At 37.1% G+C, this 21,888-nt stretch overlaps 1 protein-coding gene across 2 annotated transcripts in view; it reads left to right on the top strand.

Moving 5' to 3' along the window:
• The window catches only part of KITLG (KIT ligand), a 54,939-nt gene that overhangs the window by 18,668 nt on the left and 14,383 nt on the right, over nt 1-21,888 (top strand). For both annotated transcript variants that reach the window (XM_085046228.1, XM_085046219.1), the window contains exons 2-4: nt 6,950-7,063; nt 15,763-15,825; nt 20,343-20,522. In XM_085046228.1, the coding sequence (XP_084902354.1) occupies nt 6,950-7,063; nt 15,763-15,825; nt 20,343-20,522 (357 nt within the window). The remainder of the gene's footprint in view (nt 1-6,949; nt 7,064-15,762; nt 15,826-20,342; nt 20,523-21,888) is intronic.

The following is a 21,888-nucleotide window of genomic DNA, read 5'->3' as shown; positions in this document are numbered from 1 at the left end:
AATGCCACCTGATGGATTATTATCAGTAAATATTTATTCAGACGCTTTTAACACGAGTTCCAGAGGCAACATTCGTGTATAATTACCTGTCTCTTGGTAACTTCATTTCCCAGTACTTGGGAACTAAACAAACTGGCTGTTATCCAGGACAGATTTAGAATGCATGGAAACTGCCTGAATCCCTGATTGTCAAGTGAGATTAAAGAGTGGACAAAACTTATTATGTATCAGATAACATTTTTAAAGAACCAGAGCCTGTATTTTTAGAACAGCCAAATGTTTTGCAAGGGTATCCTTATAGGGACTGAGAATAAATATGCTAATTTACACATTAAAAAGACAGTTTTATAGTTTACTGAATGTAATTACAATATACCTGGATTGCATTGATTTGCAAGGCAAACTCTGTATCAATTTACACTTCTTGCTTATCACATTCATCTTGGTTTCAACTGAAACACAAACCAAACTCAGCAGGATTTTGGATGCTCCTTACCAACTACAATAGTAGCACCTTGGCTGGAGCAGCAGGCTGGTTCTGTGCCTGTTGAGAAGAGCTGCAAGGGATTAGAGGATCATAGCAATTGGCCTGAGGTTGTATGAAATGAAGTTGGCATATAGTCTAAGGAGCTTCCTGGTTTTCCCAAGATCTGGATGGTGGGAAAGAATGGTGTGACTCATCATTTTCTCAGCACTGTAAGACTATGTATCTTAAATTTGTCTGATTCAGGAAATAAATGTATATAACTTGGCAGAACTACAGAATGGTTTCTCCTTCCAGCTGAAAAAAAAAATTGGAGAAAAAGTATTTCTGCATTAGCACTTAACAGGTTTGGGACTATCTTTTATCCACTGACCTGAATAGAATTATCTCCAGTTCATGAACAGCGTGCCTTAGAAGGGAACTGGCCTATAAGCATCTGAATACAGCAATTGGCTTTGCTTTTGCATATGTGGTTCATGGAGTCTAGCAAGTGTCACTTTAGCGTCCTGCCAAAATGGACAATTAGATGAAAACACTTTTTCTTGTCAGTTATCATTAGACATTCTAGTAGTCCCCTTTGGATAAGCAAGTGAGTGCTTGCTGGGGGAAGAGCTTCTTGCTGGGGGAAGATCTGCTGTGGTTGGGAAAATCATGGAAAGGCAAATACAGAATTGCCACAAAAAGATCAAACAGCTCATGAAAGCAGGTTGCCTGTTGAACTCATTTGAATGTAGGGAGCAATGGCACCTTTCCCTGCTTATATTTCTAGCACAAACTTGTTAATTTCCTTCCCCTTAAGCCCTTGAAGTACCCTCATATTATGTATTTTAGATATTATATGCAGAACTGGGTAGAAAAGTATTCTATGTTTTGTAAATAACTGAATAAATGTTCAAATATTTTGTGTCTAAAACACTCTAAAACTTACTCTGAAAAAGAGTGACCAGCATTTCTGTGAACCATGTTTAAATCAAAACCTAAATAAATCACTCTGATACTCTCTGTTGCTTACTTTTATCATCATACTCCTTACTACACATCATTGTTAAAAAAAGGAAGAGTGGTATCAGTCACTAGAAAAGTATGCACCTGGATTTTGTAATCATAACAAAGCATGGAGGGTGTGATCCAGAGATTTTTGGGTGCCTCACCCCTGCAGAGTGACTCACTGAGCTGGAGTTAAGCATTTTGTTCATTGGACTGCCAAAAGGTTATTCAAGAAAACACGAATGTTGACTGGGGAGCTTCCCAGAAGTTAGGGTGCCCAGATGGAAGAGCATGTGTGAGACAAGTATATACATATACATTCTGATGCCTGTTCAGAGAACATGTCTGTTTTTCTACATACTGGCTTGACAATGTCAAATGCATCAATGTTGTGAAAAATGAGGGTCAGCATCAGGAATACCAGCATATCCCTAGTTTGTCCCTTTTAGCCAGGAAGCCATCATAGATAGGAAAGAGTCTCCAGTGGTAAATGTGTAGATGTGGCACTTGGGGACGTGGTCAGCTGGAGGATTTAGCAGTGCTGGGTTTATGGTTGGACTTGATGATATTAGAGGTCTTTTCCAACCTAAATGATTCTATGATTTGCTCTTAATTACAAGATAGGTATGTCAGAGGAGCATAGCCCAACTCCCGTGAGTTGGAATTACCTTGGTTACAGGAAATGTAAGCCAGGTCTGTAACTTGGAGGGCACCCACATTGATAGGCTGTTGTATTTGCTGAGGCTGGTGCCAGTTTTGATGGACAGTGGGTGTACACTTGGCTTAATACTTAACTATGTGTTATTCAGAGTTAACACAGTGGTTGCTTCAGCTACTCTGGAGCAATTTCCTGGGTACTTGAGAGTGTGCAGGGGACATTGTCAGTTCCAAATGTGCTTGCCCAAATACTTCATTGTTTCCAGAACTAGGTGGTCGTGCATGGGTGGCTTCTTTTTCCACACTTAACTCACTTTTTTGGGGACTTGAGCTATATTTAGCATTTAAGTAGCATTTAGGCACAGCCATGTGCCGTATCAAAGTTGGACTGTCATTTGCAGGTGTGAAGGTATCACTGAATACCATGAAAATGGTAATTGGATTATGTTCTGTATAAATGCTCTTCTTTCATTTAAAGATTTTTCTATGCTGTTAGTTAATTTCTTAATTGGTTAAAGACAGTTCTTCCTTGACTTTAATTATTTAATCTCTGTCACAGCTAAATAACTAAAGAGATTAGTAGATGTAGGAAGGAATTACTGTGCTTTTATGCATCTGGATGCTTTGTGGTTTAAAAAAACAGACACGAAATATTTTTCTTGCATTTTCATTTTCTCTGAATCTTCTTACAAGAGGCTTTTTGAGGCATGAGCATGAACATTTTTAGCTATCCATGAACTTCTGTCTGTGGCAGTTCACAAGCTGTTTCTCAGCAAAGCAGCATGTAAACACTGTCTGAGGGGCTGATATTAAGAGATGTTCCTACACCAACGTTAATAGAAGTGAAAAATAAATTTGGGAAGCCTGGGCCAGGGTGAATATTGTTCCACATTATCAGCTAACCTATTTCAGCCATGGCTTGATTGTGATTAATTGGATGATTTGCTCAGGAAACTGGACTGAAAAATTCCATCGCTAATATGATTTGAATGCATTGAATGATTTTAAAATGGAGAATCGACTCATCTGTGTAGTTGCTATCTCTCCTTCTGCTTAATTTTTTTTTTTTGTGGTTACTTGCTTTTTTTAATGACTTCTCCCTACTTGTGAATAGAAGTGTTATCAGGAAAAACTAGATATTTGGAAATGTCCAGACTTTCCAAAGTTTGGTTTATTTAGCAATGTGGTATTCCCCTTGCTGCTTTCCACTTAAGGAATTAGCTAAACATTAACATGATTGAGTATCTTTCATAGCATACTGTAAAAGAGATGCTAAACCACTCATTCAGCAGCCTTTGTCAACACTTCAGATCGTAAATGAAGAACATAAATGAAAAGGATGTTGATTTACAACTGAAAGGGTGGTCTTCAACACATTGGATCACTAGATATGCTTCTAAAATGTTGTTTACTGAAATTCTAGATTGTGGCTTACAAGCAATAGTGCGAATAATTTGCTGAATAATCAAACATATATTTGAAATCTTTAGTTTTAATTATCCTTTTCAGTATAATCACTATTTTTTCCCTTTCACAGACTTAAATATTCAGTCATTCAGAGATTTCAGAATCTAAAAACAAGTGAATAATTTTGAGCCACAAATAGGAAGAGGCCCTTTGGTATATAGGTCTGCCTCCTGTCTGCCATTATCTTCAATTTAATGCTAATAGATGATGTGTGATTAAATTCTGAGGCCAGCTCTGAAAAATCCTATGTTAACTTAAAGGTAATAAAGTATGGAAATCTGTTATGAATGCTGTGTAGGTAACTTATATTTGTGCTTAGTAAAGTATAAAATGTGCATTTCTATTTATAAAGCTATTGTTTAAGGTTCCCTTTTGTTCTGTCCCTGATTTAATTCAGTCTATTCAAGTTTTGCTCAAACAGCAGGTTTGGTCATTAGTAAACAACACAAAAATAGCTCAGCTCTTTGATCTGTACAGTCCTTACATACGATGTGCCTGAAGGCATGTGTAATATAAATATATTGTAAGTGCAAATAATTAAAAGATTTTGGATAATAGACATGTTGAAACTAGCAGTATTTTGAAGATTTTCAGTTCCTGTTGGATGACACAGGGAGAAAATAAGCAAGAAAAACCTCAAATAATCTCAGAATTTACAAATAGTTTGGTTTTAATAGCAGTTATAAAATTACTATGCTTTTAAATCCCATTATTTACATAGGAGAAAAAGTATTCTTATTGATTTACAGAACTTAAAAAAGTATAGTGATTTTAAGCTTCATGTATAGGCTGTCTTTATAGGCAGAATTATGAAAATTGACAAGGTACATCAAAGTTCTGGTTTTATTTGGAGTGTACTCCTGTGTTTATTAGTATTACTTAGTTGATCTGGCAAAAAAGTAGTTCCAGTTAAAGAATTTGATTACTTTTTTTGATTATTAGACTGTTAGGTTGAACATCATCCTATGACTGTGATACAATTCAGTGAGCAAATCCCATTTTTACATGCTAGTCAAAACTGAGAAATCCAATAAAGAAATTGTCAGTTCCTGGTGTGAACTCCATCTCCAAGGAGCACGTTGGGGAAATGTCCCTGCAAGTGTAACTGCTAATGCACCTCCAAAGGCTGAACTACTCAGTTTGTATTCTTGAAAGTTGAAGAGTTAGTTCATTTTGGGGCTAGTGGTCATTAACTTCTTGCCTTTTTTATGGCCATTTTTTTTCAAAAATTGTGAATGAGGAGGTAGCCTGTTAACTTGAGGTCACCTTTGGTTTCCTCTGTGCTTCTGGAGCTTAAGTAGGAGAGGGAGATGTTTCTCTTGATCACTTCAAACCAGTTCTTAAACAGCTTTGAGCTCTTATACACTGCAAAGAGCTCTCAAAGGTCCTTTCTGAGATTAGCACCATCTTCTTTGCATCTCCCTAGAGCTCAAATTGTTCATATATATATATAACTACAAAGCTTTGTATAGCATAAAATGCAGAGATTTTGTAAGGTGAACTATTAATTATTCTCAATCCTTCACACTGGTAATTATGCTTAACAATTATTTATACAAATATTAAAATAGAAGTATTTCTAAATGCTAGTTTTGTTGAAGCAAGAGACATTCTCAAAAGGCAAGTTGCATATTGAAAATGTGCTTTGGGCAGAATATTTTTGATTTCTTTCTCTGTGTGTCTTGTGGTGTCTGAGGGTACAGTTTTGAGAAAGGCAAGTACAGGCTCCCCTGAAATTGGCAGTCCTGGCCTGTCCTGTCTTTTGATAGAGTATTTCAGCTGTCTCAGTTACTTGGATCAGAAAGCTGAAAAATACTACAGGAAAACAAAAATGTAAGTTGTCTGCCTAATGCAACTGGCTAAACCATCAGTGCCGGTGCAAGAGGTAGGGAGAGGAGGCTGGATTGCCTATTCTACCAACAGCCCCCACTGATTTTACCTAAATGAGTCAGGAAGCTGCATTCTAAGAAAGCAAATGACAAGTTTTACTTGTAGGATAGATACAAGATTTAAGAGATACACGACACAAGAGAGAGATTACTCTTGTCATTTAACAGCTCTTTTAGGTAAAGTAGCTGGCACTGTTCTGTCAAGTTGATGTAGCTCCTGAGCAATCTTTATTATCATTCTTTTTCGGCCCTGTAGATTACTGTAATGATACTTCATCTTTTTAATTGGTGATTTTCCTATTTTGTTCCTAGAGAATTTTGTCTCCATTCTTTCATTTGCTTTGGTCTTAAACTGAAAGGTTGGAGAGCATATGAAGACAAGGGTGGAGGCAGGAGTTCTCTACCTGTCACACAGAACAGACGGAGCTGAGCTGTATCTTGGTTTGTGCAAAAGCAAATTCTGATCTCAGTCCTGCCCTTATGGAGGCTGAGGAGCCTGCACAGGCAAATTCCATACTTGCCATAAATGTACACCATCATCGGCTTTTGCTGACAGCTTCAGTCAGCTGGCACAAGAAGCTTCACTACCCGAGGCAACTTTTGATTATCCATAACTTAAATGCTTTAACATTCTGGAAATAAAGATCTGCAGCTTAAACTTGGCACAGGGCTCTGTGGGAAACCAGTGAAGCACAAGGAACAACAGAAGGCGAGGAAGTTCAGGCAGTGTAGCCAAGGAGACACCCAGGTGCATCGCAGCCAGTTATCTGGTGCTTTTTCTGTGTGAGGCTCACAAGCCTGTGTAAGTACACTGCATTGCTGTTTCCAGTAGGATTTAGGAGGGGAATGTAGTGCCAAGCCAAGCTGGCACTTCTGAGAGGCCAGAGCACGTCACTTGGAGAAAATGTACTGTATTGCTGCTTGAGATGTCAGTATTTGGGCAGAGTCCAGTTGTAGATTTGCTTGCAGTTTAAGTACTCAAATGAAATGGCTGTGATTATGAACTTTCTCCTTTTGCCTTGATGTAGTCTTGTATAATTTTGTTCCTTATCACTTACTGCATTAGAGATGCAGATCTATCAGGTGAATGACAAGTATGAGGTCAAATTTATTTTGATGATAAAGAATTTTGCCAAGTTTATATCTTTTTCTTCTTTCATATCTGTACACTTTGCAAAAACCCAGCCAAGCATGATCCTTTGCACATAACCTGATGGCTCAATACTAGGTTTTCCATTAATACTCTAAAGATATTTACTTCCAGAAAAGATCAATTAAGTGCATTTTTGTGGATTCCTGCCATGAAGATGATACTATAATGTACGAATATGCCCTCATGCAGGGTAAAGAGTATTGTTGCCTCTAGACTTCACATATGAGAAATTACTACAGTCTCTTGTTACTTCATGTTTGGCGATTGCTTACTTGGGGTTTCTTGTTTCTTTTTTCTTTGTTTACTAAACAGACTTGGATTATCACTTGCTTTTGTCTTCAACTACTCCTGCTTAATCCTCTTGTGAAAGCCCGGAGTTCCTGCGGGAATCCAGTCACAGATGATGTGAATGACATTGCAAAATTGGTAAGGATCTTTTATTTTACATTATTCTTTATGTTAAACAATAGTCTGTGTCTAAGGGCACTTACATTTCTAAGCTAAATTAGTAAATCTGTGTTAGAACCAGGGAAATATTACAAAAAAAAAATTTAAAATCCATCAACATCTGTCACGTGAACAAAACCTTTTTTTTGCAGCAACTGGAGAATCTTTTAAGTGTTAATTGAAGAGATTACCTTGACCAAGATGGAGTGTACGTACATATGTAGTTTCTTCACTTCAACTTCAATAAAAATTGTCAAAAATCTTTATTTCCTCAAACATTCTTTCAGATCAGATTGTTTCCTATGCAGATGAAAGATTATTGTCTTTTTGTTACTGACTTGCATGGAGCAGACTGGTGGCAAACACAGCTGAATTGAAGCAGAAGTCTTTACTTTGGGTATATGAAAGGCTTGTGTCATATATAAAAATAATATGATATTAGACGTCATTGTAGCAATCAAGACAATAACAATGGAACAGCTTTTGCAGTCTTTAGGTGTGAGTGGATTACACTCATTATATGTTTCTCTACTTGCTGTACCTAGGCGTTTAAGTCTGAAGGACTCACAGCTTCATAGGAAAACTAAATTCATTTAAGGAAATTTTAACTGTTACTTAATTGACCACTGCATTAACCTGAAAGACTGCATCTGCTTGTGAAGTCAATTGGTGTTTAACTCCACTGAAGTTACTAATGATGCTATTTTGCAGTAGTGCAGGACATAACACCGAAGTTTTTAAGACATAATATATACTGAACACTTAACAATCATATCTTCATCTCCATATTGAATCTAGCTGAAAATTTCATTACAGGAGAACAGTTGCAACATTGGTGTTATTATTATCAAACACTTAAATGGGAGCCCCTAGCATTTGTTGCCAGTGCAATGTTCTTAACTTGTTTTCTTTGGTCCGTTTTATATACATTGGCACATAGTGCAAATCTCTAGAGGTGCTCTATAGTCCTACTTAATTTTTTAGTGCTTCAAATTAATCCCTTTGGGCAGAATTTTGACGTATTGGCATATTTAATTCCAGGTAATATTTAATCTCTTGGAAGAGTATTAAGCTTTGATGTAAACCTGTTGAAAACATGCAAGAACAACAGAGTTCCTGTGAGGGCTGGTGAAATTGTGTAGTGCAGGGTTAGCAATAACTTTTTGTCAGTTATGTGTCCTCAGAAAAAATGCTTTAACTTTCCCTTCAGTACAATTTAAATTTAAAGAATGCATAAATACAGGTTACAAAAAATGTGCAAGCAGCTTGAGTAATCACACTGTCCAGGTTATACTGTTGTTCTGCTGCTGCCAAGCCTGAGCAGAGTGGGGTTGGGCTGAGCTTTGGACACTTCTCCATGAGGATGCTGTATGGTCCTTCTCCTGACTTGGACCCATATCTTTCACATCTTCTGACAAGTTCAAAATTTGGGTGAAGTTAACAAGCAAGTTCAAAGATACTTTGGGTTGGAGAAATAACAGTGAGATGCAGAAAGTACAAAGCCCCAGACACATGGATTCTCTCTTTTGAGTTGCATGAGTTGTTCTGAGAATGTTTTGAGGAAATTCTGCTTCCCTGTTCTGTTTGGGCTAATATTTGCAGACATAATTTTAAAAAAGTCACTTGAGAATTAAAAGGATAAAGTGAAAATGAGTTTAGTACTTTCAGTTTAGTATAAGAACTCTTGGGTTCAATTAATGTGATTATATTGCATGTTGGTCATTCTCTTTTGAAATTCTATGAGAATTCTACTGGAGAAGCCTACAGAGAATACTGACTGATTACATTACTTTCTAGCAAGTGCAGCTTTTTTATGCTCTATGAATTAAATACTTAGTACATATAAAAAGGCTTCCAACATGATATTACATAAAAATATGGTTCAGGAGACTCTAAAACTCTTGCAAATTGCAGTAAAAGTTTTGTACTATTTCTGCTTTTTGAAACACAATATACTCAGCACCCCCAGATCCTTTTCTTCCGGGCAGCCACTGTTGCCCTAGCCTGTAGCACAGCATAGAGTTGTGACAAGTGCAGGACTTAGCACTTTGCCTTATTGAACCTCAGACAACTGGCCCCAGTCCACTGATCCAGCCTGTCCAGGTCCCTCTGCAGAGCTTTCCTACCTTCCAGCAGATCAGCTCTGCCACCCAACTTGGTGACTGAGGGTGTTCTTGATTGCCTCGTCCAGATCATCAGTAAAGATAATAAACTGATATTGGCTGTCTGCAGTAGTGAACCCTGGGGAACACCACTGGTGACCAGCTCACCACCTGGATGTGGCACCATTCACCATCTGTCTCTGGGCCCAGCCATCCAGCCAGTTTTTACTTAGTGAAAGGTGTACCTGTCCAAAGCATGAGCTGCCAATTTCTCCAGGATAATACTGTGGGATATAGTATCAAAGGCTTTATTGAAATCCAGGTAGACAGCATCCACAGCCTTTCCCTCTTACTGGAGATCCTTTAAGTAAAAGTTTTCTTTCTTCACTGATCCAAAGAATCTATGGCTGTAGAATAGAGTATTTAATAAATATCTTCCCCTTTCACACTGAGAAGAAGCTGTAGCCCGGATGACTTCACAGAAGTATTGTGTGTACAGTTATTGCCCATAATAGTTACTATGATGTTATCCACAAGCTCTGTCACACTTGGCAACAGTGATACAATAGTTGTTCCTAAATGCTTTATTGTCAGCCAGACTGTCATGTTCTTTAACCCTTTTTGTCCACAGTCATGAGTATTGTCCAATCTCTGTGTGCAATAAACTATCTGTACAGCAGTAGCACACAAATCCCAGCACTTGGCTTAGGATAGTGGCCTCTCTTCCTCCTGTCTCATCACAAATTCTTAGACATCAGCCTAGACTCGGTTTGGTCTGAATTTTCCAGTGCAGCAGACTATGATCTCTTTTATCTCCCCAAAATTTTAGCCTTTCCTGGGCCATTTCTCCTCACTGTAAAGTTACATCACCATCTTTCCACGGCCATTCAGGTCTATAACAAAGGTGTCTGATCTGGCTCTTGAAGCTTCATAGCCCCTTCGAAGTTCACTTTCAAAACATTCATTGTTTTTCTTGTCATAATAGGAGAAAGTGTTTTTTAGTAGTTCTCTGGACATGTGAATACATTTTTCTTCCAAATTCTTGGTGGATAAAAATCCACTCTATGAAAAGTCTTTTTCTAGCTTCAGCTTCTGTAGTTTTGCTCTTCTGTCTGTTCACATGCTGCTCTGACCCTTTATCTTCTACTTATTTCCTTCAAGCTGTTCCTCCGTTTTTTTCACTTCCAATGGCAAACTTCTTGGGTTTATCTTTAAAGGTACTATTAACACTGCCTGTGTTGTCATAACACATGCTGAGTTTGCCCTCAGCTTCTCCTCATTATTTCCATGGTATCTGTTACACTGTTTGTGGCCGCAGGAAAGATGCTCCTTGACGAGCTCCAGGCAGATTCTCATCCTCTTCCTATCTCATGAGAAAATTCTTTCCAGCATGAATCCATGTCCCTCATTTTGCTTTTTCCCCGCTACGTTCCCCTCCGCACACACCTCTACTGCAGTGCATCTACGGCTTGCAAAACTGTGACACAATTCCCTACAACCTAGTCTGTCTTTCTTTATTTGGTACTGGGCTTGCTCCAAGTACTGTAAAACCCCTACATGTAGAAAACTCCTGAGCATGACTGTGGCTGTGTTCTGCTAAACTTTATTATATTATAGGGATATGAGAACATGCCTCAGTCAAGACACTCTTCAGATATAGACAAGAGATGTCTACTAAGCCTAAGCTATTGGAGAATAAGTAAGGCATACTGTGCAGTGCCTGAAAATGTGGGTCATTTGCCTAATCAACTTTGTGTTGAGTAATAAATTGAGGACAGATGTGTTGTGTAACTTGTTTTCGATGGTCTTAATCTGGATTTTCACTAGCATCATGCTAGACTCACACTATAAGACGGAATAGGAAAGAAAGAAATTCAATAACCTTAAGGTGTCTGGGCATTAATTGATCTAAGACCAAACCAGTCTGGTATCTGTTTGTAAAAAAAAGAAAGACTTGTTTTTTCTGTAAAATTAAATTTATTCACATCTAGGTAATATAATTTTGTCATATAAAGAATATGTCCGAAGTAAAATGATTTTAAGAAACAAAGAACAATCGAATAATAATTTTTGTTTGTTTTTTCATAGTGAGAACTTTAAAAGAGCATAATTTCATACCTGTAGAGAATGAAAGTATTTAGAGAGTATTCATTCTGCACTATTCATCACTTGAACTCCTGCTTCTTTTTTAACGGAGATGTCTGGAGGGAAGCACATTACTTGATGAACAAATGTTCTGTATTGTGCAGTGTAATTGCAGCACCTGTCAATAAAGTCTGTCCCCATTGTTCTTTTCAGCACAGTAAATCAGCAGAAAGCTGCACTGCTGTAATTGTGAATTTGCTTTTGCATAAGAATTAGGAATCTGTTGTATAGATGTTTGGTAAATATGAACCTCAAACCTGCATATAAATAGAATTTTCACTGAGATGTGCAGTATGTACTGAATATACCTACGTATTTTTGTTTCTTACATTAACAAACTCTAAGATACCTCTTCTCCCATGAAGTACTTCGCTATAGAAATTTTCTTCTTTTGAACGTTGGAAGCCCAAACAATAGTCAGGATTTACTGACCAGGTTCCTTACTTGAGACATGCTGTTTCAAATACTTTGTTTTCACATTGCATCTTTGCTGTAAATATGTACTTTACACTCTCTGCAACATTTGATTTTTATTTTTAAATGGATCTAACTCTCCTGAGTGAAGGGGTTATAAGAAATCATCCAGAGTTGTTATGCTGCAAATAATCTGCCACTATGACTGCAAAAAGTGTGAACGGAAATCGTTAGCATGTTGTCTTAAGCCAAATGATGAAGATTTTATTAACCACTTCATTAGCAGATGAGATAGAGTAGGTTGCAGAGATGATGGACAGACAGTGGGAGTTCCTGCAGGAAAAGAAAAGCCAGGGGAGCATTGAGAAAGACAGCTGCAGAGGGACTCTTGAAAAGGGCATGTAGTATGCCTATGCAGGGCATAGGACAAGGGGGAATAGCTTTAAATTGAAAGAGGGGAAATTTAGATTAGATATAAAGCAGAAATTCTTTACTGTGGTGGTGGTGAGGCACTAGAGTAGGGGGCCCAGAGAAGTGGGGGATGGCCCTTGCCTGGAAGTGTCAAGACTAGGTTGGATGGAGCTCTGAGCAGCCTGGTGTAGTGGGAGGTGTGCCTGTCCATGGAAAACAGGTTGGAACCAGATGATCTTTAGTGTCTCTTCCAACACAAGCCATTCTATGATTCCATGAAAAAAATAGGAATAGGGAAACAAATAGAGGGAAAATTGAGGTAGAAATTCTATCCAAAAGGAAAGTTTGTTTTTTTCCCATTATATGCTTCAGAATAAAGAGGAAAACACTGACAATGGAAAATGGTAACTTTTACTTTATTAACGTACTTTATCTTTGATATGTGTATAAAAAATTATATCTATGCTTGTCTCCTTATAATTTTCATAACAGTCACAATAAAGGGAATTTTCAAGAGCAGTAGCCTTAATTTCAAAGCATGTGGCTGCAGATGGGTCATCTCTCATATCTGCTGCTGTGATGAAAGAGTAGTTTATGGAACCCAAATCACTTTTACATCTTTTTTTCATCTCCCCATCTATGTGACCATGAGCATTTTTTAAAGCATATTTGGGTTATGCAATGTTAACGGTGCTGTATTAAATATTCAGACCTCTCTATGTCAAAAGTAATCTTACATTCCCCAGTTTGAGATTTTGTTACAACTGGGAATATAGCACTTAATGTTGGTTTTATATGGATTTAAAGACATAAGTCTAGATTCCCTGCTCTTCACCCTTTCTCAGAGCCTATTAGGATTATACAATCACGCACGCCCACTAAATCTGAGAAAAATTGTGTGACATTTTAATTGCAATGCAGGGTTCTTTTAGTTCTATACATTCCTTTCCAAGTTTATCAGTTGACATAATCGTCAAAACTGTTACTTCTGTTTAAACCAACGTAAGTCATGCAGGCAGGTGTTTTGTGGCCCCCCAAATTTGTCACTGTACTTAAAGAATTGAGTAGAGGGACTAATAAAAAGCCCTTCCAGGACTCAGATGCTTTCAAGGGACAGTTTTTTCCCAACCATCTTTTCACAGGCTGGTCAGAGCCCCTTCATCATCTGCTTCTTGTTGGAAGCCACAGCAGTCAGGCACCTTGCACAGAGCAGGTGTGTAGAGTCCATTCATACCTTTCAGGATCGTTTCAGGAGATGAAAATCAAGTGGCTGAGTTTGGATCACAGTCCTGGTGGTTAGTGTTCAACAAAATTTCAAGATGCATTTCAGGAAAGCAAGAGAATACAAAATGCAGATCTAGTATAGACATATTCTTCATTCTCACATCAGGGGCTTTACCCTGTTTTCTGTGTGTGAGCTGGGAAGTCCAAGTGAGATACAAATGTAAGTCCTTTGCTTTGACTGAGATCCATCGTTTACCAGCAGAGCATCTGACATGTGGAGCTCACTCAACAAAACTTTGACAAGTTTCGTCTTGAGGCAGGGCATATATTTTGTCTTTGACACCCTCCTCCCAGTGATCTTCATTTTTAGTAGTAATTGCAAAAATATCTTATCTGATTCACAGTCTGTCAAGGAGAAAAATATCTGAGGCTGAGCTGTATGCTCCAGCTCTGATTGAGAAGCTGTAAGAGCTCTTGGGCAGTTAAATTTTTTTAACTGTGCATGAAAAGTGCTTGACAGGCTCTGATGCCAGGAAAGTAGATTGTATACATAATGCATATAAATTCTTGTAGTTTTCATTGATGTGGAACAAATTTAATCTTCCAGTGACCTTTCTTAAAGAACAGTGGTTTTGCTGGCATTGCTAAGTATGGAATCCCTCTAGAGTGGGTATGGGAAACTTTGCACATAGAGTAGCATCTTCACTATGCTGCTTGAAATGCTGCTAATCCTACCTCTCTAGGCACGCAAAGGAAGCTAGACAGATAAAGGAATACCTATTAGAATGTCAAGATGCCATGATTTTTTAAAGAAAGGACTAAAAGATAAAAACTTTGGATGGGGATTTAAAATAAATCACATGCTTTAAAGAAAGAACAAGTATATTGAAATATTTTTCAGTATTTGTAGCATCTTGAATCAACTCCCCAAAATTCCATGTAAATAAAAATTAATATAGAGAATTTTAGTGACCCTTCTGCTTTGGGAATGTGTAGGTATAAAAATAAAAGAAGAACCAAAGAACAAACAAAAGTGATTTATGGAAAAGAATTTACCAGAATCATTTGTACAGTAAGTCTTTTAAAGCTGTAGAAGAAAGATGTCATTGAGCTGAAAGATTGTGGCTTAGCCCATATAAATTAAATACAAGTGTTTGGAATTGACCTGTGGCTGTGTGTAAGTATTGCCCTTGATCATTTCTAGAACCACAGCATTTTGAAATAACTGTTGTACTTTTTAATTGAAACAAAATTTTAATTAACAAATAAAACATTATGTTTTGTCAAATGAAATACTACCTAAAAACTGCCAAGGGGGGGGAAAATCCCTGTGCTGGTTGCTATAGCAGCAGAATCAAAAGCAGCCATAACAGAATGATCTTTAACCTGAAGTAGAAATGCTTTTGCACCAAAGGAGCTACATCTGTGCATATTGTTTTTGACTGCATGGATTTCAAATCTGGATGAGAAATATCAATTGACTCTTTCATTGATAGAAAATAGGTGTACTGTATCATTAAGCATCATATTATGGGTAAGCCTTTTGAAAAAATACTTCAAAAGACTGTGGATTTGTGGTGGTCCAATGCCTGTTGGACGATTTATGTCCCAACTCAGCACATTCCCCAGATGTTCAGCCATGTCTCACAGTAGTGTTGGATCCCATCTGTGGCAGATTGTACTGTATAATCGAGTGAGAACCCTTCTTCCACTCCTTATCTCTGCTGCAGCACACGTCATGCTCACCCACATCTGCAAAGCTGCACTCAGCTGACATGTGTAGAAGCTCTCCTTTGCCCCAGGACATTGCTATGATATAATTGTATTGCTCCCCATTAGTAAGAAGCTCAACTTCAAAGTTAAAGTTGTCCTCAAGTGTTTTCTAACCTGGTATATAACAAAGCAGAAGGCAGACAAGTATTTAGGTTCAGATGCATGTTGAAGTTGGAAATTGTTTGAAGGAAAATGGGCTAGATGCTTCTGGGTCCTCTGCTGTCTGCAGTAGAACTTGTCATGCAAACACTTGAAGGCATTAAAAGATGGAAAGGCAGTGAAGTTTCTGCAGTAAAGAATAACCTCAGATCACTTCTCAACCCACTGTTGACTCTAATTCTACTGGGAAGCAGTAGCATTGAACATGATCAGAATAGATCAGATCAGTGCATATTACAGAGCTGTGGAAAGATGGTTCACTTTTGTGCAAATAAGGGTGAATAAGAGTTCCACAGGAAACTTAGGATGTAAGTAACCTCTTTTGCCTATACCTGGTAAATTACTGAAAATTGTGTTGAATGTATGGTAGATTTTGTTGAATGCAGCAATGGAAATGAAATCTTACTTTGTGTGGTAAGTAATAACGTTTTTATTATCTGTTTATTGTAGGTTGGAAATCTCCCAAATGATTATATGATAACCCTTAAATATGTCCCGAAGATGGATAGTCTGGTATGTACAATCACTTCAAGTTAATCCCAACAAAATAGCCCACTAAACCAGTGATGGCTGTAACATTTTGCACCTACTCCTATGGCTTAGCAAGTTACAGTTAAATAATATTTATTTTGCTTTTCATATGGTTCCCAAGTATTTATTTAAAAGAAATGTAGAGAGATTACTGCAGTCCCTTAAAATCTTTTTAATTACAGGAATTCTAGTAAAATGTTTCTCTATATTAAATTTTTTAATATTTTTTTCTCGGAAAAGTCAAGCTTTCATAATGTTATTTTTTCATCAGTATTATTTCATTTTGTCAATTGAAAAATATTGTTTTCTTAAAGAAAAGGTTCTCTCTAATTGTACTTTGGAACATACTGTAGAATGTCCTTTCTGTTTCAGCCAGTGGAAATGCCACTACAAATATTAAGGAGTCAGTGAAGAGAAGCCTAAGTTCAGCAAGTGATAGCATCAGTGACTAAACAAACCAGTTGGTTTTCAAACATGCTTTGTTTTATTCTTTCTATATAATCCCATATTTAATACATAGATATACTTTCAAATAAGCATCTTCTATACACTTTAAAATTTTATAACATTTTTTACTAAAATTTCATATTATTTTATTACTAAATCTACTAAATATTTTTTGTTTTCCCTCAATTTAAGAAGAAAAATTTGGAATGATTTATTGAAAATGCTCTCTTCATTGTTGCATACATTGCAATAAAAAGGAGAAAAGGAAACAAGGTGAAAGTGCAAATTATGCTGAAAGCTATACTGTTTTAAGGCAAGGAAAAAAGTAAGAAAATTATAATTTTGTCAGTTAAACTGAACAATACTGTGCTTGTCTTAAAAACGAATCATTGCACACATAGATCAGTAGCTGAAAATCATCTACTAAATGTAAGAAGCTGTTTTTGTGTCTGTACAGAATTTTCATATGAAAATCCAATTTGTATGTGATACACATATAAAAATGCTTCCTACCCTACAACAATGTGGCAAATCTAGCAATATTTCCTACTGACATTGGAGATATCAATGTTTGTGTTGATGCCTGAAGCAACATTCGGTGCTGAATAACAAGAAGATGGGAAGAGGAAAAGGAGGCTATGGGATAGTGAAGGGCCCTGAGTTGTGAGGTTATGAAGATGTAGAAGTGGTTTCAGGAGTTTTATTGGAAGTTCGAGGCTTTTACTAAAACTTAGAGTACTTTAGAAAACCCAGTTTAAACTTGGTTCTTTAGACAGGAAAACTCAGCAGAATAAGTGCTATGGATGTCAGGTACTAGATCCTATATAAAGAAAATCAATGAAAAAATTTCCATTCCTTATAATATCCAATATTTAGAGAAAAAGGAAGCAAGACCAGCTGCCACCATCCCCTGACTGTGTGTGCCTTTTGAAATTCAGTGATCTTGGTGTCTGATGTGATGATATTCACATCTGTGGAGGACAGCTATAGCCTGAGCTGTTTCCCCAGCTTCCAGAATGGAAGCTGTTGGGCTGGATCGAGGCTGTTCCCTCCACTGCACTCCCAGGGATACTGGAAGATGAAGAAGGCCAGGGAGCCTGCTTGAGCAATGAGTCCTGGTTGTTCTCACTCTTGCCTCCGTCCATGATTCAGTTTTGACTGCCAGTATGCGGATTTTTTTCTGTAGTTTGAATACCATGTCATCTTAATGCATCATATCCAGAAACTTAGATCCCGTTTATATTTACGACAAGCAGCCAAGAAATAAAAAGGAAGAAGAGAAGTTCAGAGCTGAGATTTCCATGTTCCCTTTGTACACCACTTTCAGTTATGGTAATGGAAGGTGCAGCTCTTGGCCACATGCCTTCACAGGAGGAAGTATTCAGCAGTATTCTGGTCCCGCTTTGCCAAATTCCTCTCTGGGAATTTCAGGTTGTGTTATGCATACCACAGCAAGGCTGGCTGAATAAATAGGCTTTGCTCTGGGTTCTGTAAGGTCCCTGCAAGCTGGGAAGCCAGTGGCTTTACCTAAAGTAAATGCCCTTTACTCAACTCTGAAGGGATTGAAATGGTGCTCTGCAATTTTTTTCAATAGATTTAAGTCTCCGGTGCGTGCATAAAGTGGGAAGTGTGCCCAAGGTAACAAGTCCCAAATGTGGATGAGTAAAGGTAGGAAGGCAGGGTGAATGCAAAGCAGATGGGAAGCCAGTGTAGTGCATGTAACAGGAAAAGACTGACCCATCCATTAACCAGAAGAGTTGTTGCATTATGCACTAGCTCAGAGCAACTGAGTGGCTTTAAAAGTAGTCTTGTATAGAGTGAACTGTGTAGTCTAACATGAAGGTTAAAAGGCAAAGATGACATCAAAGGGCTGAATTCAGAAAAGGGAATAAACTTCAAACTTTTACATAGGTGTAGAAAGTAAAAGCCAAATGAAGGATACCTGGAAGTACAAGGGAAATCAAGTTTGCAATCACCCTAAAATGTCCATCTGGGTCAATGTTTACAAAAAATATCAGAGTTAAACCTCCATTTCTCCTTTTAAACAATGTCACGTTTTTCAATTTGATCAATTTAATTCCTGTGTTTGGTAGATACTGATATTGCAAGTGATTGCACAGCTTGATATTACTGAAAAGAGAACTTAGAGCTTTCGTGAAACACAGCTTTGTAGGTCAGAACAGTTCAGTTAGAGGAGACTCCCACGCACATGCTAAACCACAGGAGCAACAAAATAGACTCCCTGCTGGAATTGCCAAATGCTCACTAGGAGAAGAAGCAAGCTTATGCTAGTCCCTGCCAGAGGAGAATGCTCACCCACAAAACCTCAAAGGAAAAGGGTTTCCAGGTTTCCAGTCCAGGGAAGCACAGTAGTTCTGTGTCAGTGTTCCTACACCAAAGCAGAGGAAAGGAAATGTGTTGTCTGTCTCATGGGGGAGGTGGGACATGGCACAACAAACACTGCTTGAACAGAGTGTTTCAACAAGCTTTCTCTGATTTATTGGCTTCAGCCTCTCCCCTCACCTTGTCCTTGAAAGAAGAAATGGAAGCAGACTCAAGCCAAACTATCCATTTCACTTTCTGTTTCTTTCTGTTTAAAGTTATTGTTGAGGTAATTGCAAGAAGTGAATCACTGACTTACCACTAGTTATCATTATGTAAGAGAGTTGTACACAGAAGTGGAAATTCAGGTGGAGCTGGACAATGTATTTACATTTGATTCTCTAAGCCTGGAAACCTAATAATCTGATTAGTCTTCAAAAATGTGAAGTGTATTTTTTCTTGTCAGAAACATTTACACATCAAAGCAGAACACCACCTGTGGATTTTTTTTTTAAATAAAAAGTGTATATGCAGGTTTATTTGAAGAAATTGAGTAGAATGAGATTAAGAGCCTAGAAGTGTGTACATTGCCAAACATTTGCTGAGTGTTGCACAAGGTGGATTCAGTGGGTGGATCCACTGGGCAGCAATTGGAAACTGCTGGTGTAGTGATACTGAAAGTACTTAGGGCCAAAATCTTGTATCTGGAAAGCTTTAATGAAACACTTTCAATATTGAAAAAAATAACTTCATGTATGGAATAAATTCCCATAACATTTGCCATTAAAAATTTAGCTTTTATTGGGAAGGTATTTCCAGGTACAAATTGCAATCTGACTAATAGTAATTAAAAAGAAAAAAAACTAGTAATAAAACTATATTTTTGCTGATCATACTGAGTTAGGGATTTTCCTGGACTGGGTAAATTTTTAATCTATTTGACTACTGTTATGTATATCTAAGTAAAGGTTAATGGTTCCCTCTAAGACAGCAAGATGAATTACCAGGTTTCAGTCATGTGAACAGCTGTACAAACTTTGTCTGCAAACGAATTGCATAGGTGTTAGTGTACAGTGGCAGGCTGTGCAGAACACTTCTTTTGTGGAAGATTCAGGAAAAAGAAAGGCTTTTAGCTCTAGCAACTGTTCCCAGTAATGGCATTTAATGAAAAAGCTGAAGAGAAGTAATTAACTCAGCTAACTAGCTTAAAAGTGGATAAAAGCACACAGGGATTTCATGCAAAATGTTTATGGAAACCTTCCTGGTAAGAAATTTAAATCAAGGATCTTTGGGGTTAGCTGAGTCATCTAAGGTGACAAAAATAAAATGAAAACTGATATTTAAAGAATTGTTAAGGCAGTAGGAATTGAAAAAAAAAGGTATATATAAATAAATAAGTTAATGAAATCATGGACTAGTGTTCATAGTAGCGTGTTCCAGGGCTCAAACTCTCAACACACTGACACTTGGCATTTGTTAAGAAATTAATGAAGGCATAGTATTTAAGAGACAACCATAAATATGTCAGCATCAGTGAGAATAGAAATATTACCAAAAGGACTGAAGAGAAAATTGGCCACACTAAAGAAGAAGAATTGTAATTTAGATTTTTGAGATAGTTTAAATTGGAAAGAAGAGTCTAATTTACTTTTGCACCTTGAGATGTTAACCAGTTCTTACAAATGTCTGATATTTAACTTACATCTATTTCTCTTTTTATCCCCTGACAGCCTAATCACTGTTGGTTGCATTTGATGGTGCCTGAATTTTCAAAGAGTCTACTTAATCTTCTCCACAAATTTTCAGATATTTCAGATATGTCAGATGTTTTAAGCAACTATTTAATCATCAATAACCTCACAAGGATAATTAATGATCTTATGGCATGCCTTGCTTTTGATAAAAACAAGGTAATCTTATACAGACTTTCAGCTTTCATACTGCATATTTATTTTTTACCTTATGTTGTGCAATATTCAGTAATAGTTTAGAAATATCCAAAGCTTTACTAGAATTGTTTTCATTTCTATTCCTGTACATCTGAAATCCTACTTTATTTAGAAATTCACTGAGTACGCTGTGCTAACATTGGCTTATTGTTGTCCTCTATTTCAAAGAAAAATGGCTTACAAGGAATTACAGCATATACAATGACCTGTATACAGTTATTTAAATGATGAGAAATATTATTATCTTCTTTAAGATAATGAATTCATTCTGGTCCTTTTGAAACTAGCAGAAATCTTTCTTGTGCATCCAGCTTGAAATATATTTTTTGCTAGTGATCTTAATGTAAATTTAAAGATGATGTGGTTGAAGTTATTAGTATACCCTCAGTATGTATCACAGTGTGTGAAGCTCTGAAAGCTTTTCCATGGTTTAATGAACATTTTTATGCAAAGGCAGAGCAAAGACCAAAGGATATCAGCCTATTTCCATGTGTTTCTGGATTCTGAGAGCAGCTGGAAGGATTACAAGAGTCTCATGCAAGAGATGTCTGATTCTCTGTGCAGGCAGGGAAGGGGGAAAAAATTATTTTCTAGTCCATTATCTAGATCTGACCGGACTATCAGTGATTAAAAATTAGTTCTGTAGTTGAAGGTTTTGTTCCACTGAATAAAACAGGTAAAATCCACCATATTCTTTAGAGCAAGTATTTAATCTTCCATATACAGTTATTTTTGTCAATTAAATCCTTAGTTGTTGTAAATGCACCTTTTCAACACCCAGAATGAATCAAATGAACTAAAACACTCAGGTGCCTTTAGAGTGGAATAACCTTGTAACCTTCTCATGTATTTGCATTACATTGCTGTGATTATTTAGACATTCCCTGCTTTTCCATTTCAAACTGAATTATCTCCAGTCTTCAGTATATACATATTTTTTTTCTTTTCTATTTTTGTCCTGATGATTCAAAGCATTCAGCTGGGATGTGGTTGGGAAGAGGAATTTTATGTTGTAGAATGGAGAAGTAAATATCCTGTAATTCAGCAAAACAACTAGCTATTGATTTCCTTAGAGAATAATGATCTTAAGTCTAGTATTTTCAACATCAAACATAAAATAACTTCGGAGCCATTTCTATTTGCAAAGCTAATTTGAAATCGTCAGATCAGAAGGCTTGTTTGTTTTATGAAGATTGCATACAGCCAATCTGGTTGTCTGCAGGTTAAAATTTAAATGATTTTGTGTCATCTTTGGATATTTTTATCATTTGTTGAGATGTTGAAATGAGCATTTCCCTTGACCTTCTTCAAGCCGAATTCTATATTT

Source organism: Lichenostomus cassidix, chromosome 1Aa (genome assembly GCF_008360975.1).
Source record: "Lichenostomus cassidix isolate B80296 chromosome 1Aa, HeHo_3.0, whole genome shotgun sequence".
Classification (NCBI taxonomy): Eukaryota; Metazoa; Chordata; class Aves; order Passeriformes; family Meliphagidae; genus Lichenostomus; species Lichenostomus cassidix.
Note: the sequence above shows the minus strand (reverse complement) of the source record. Positions and strands in the feature narration are given on the sequence as shown.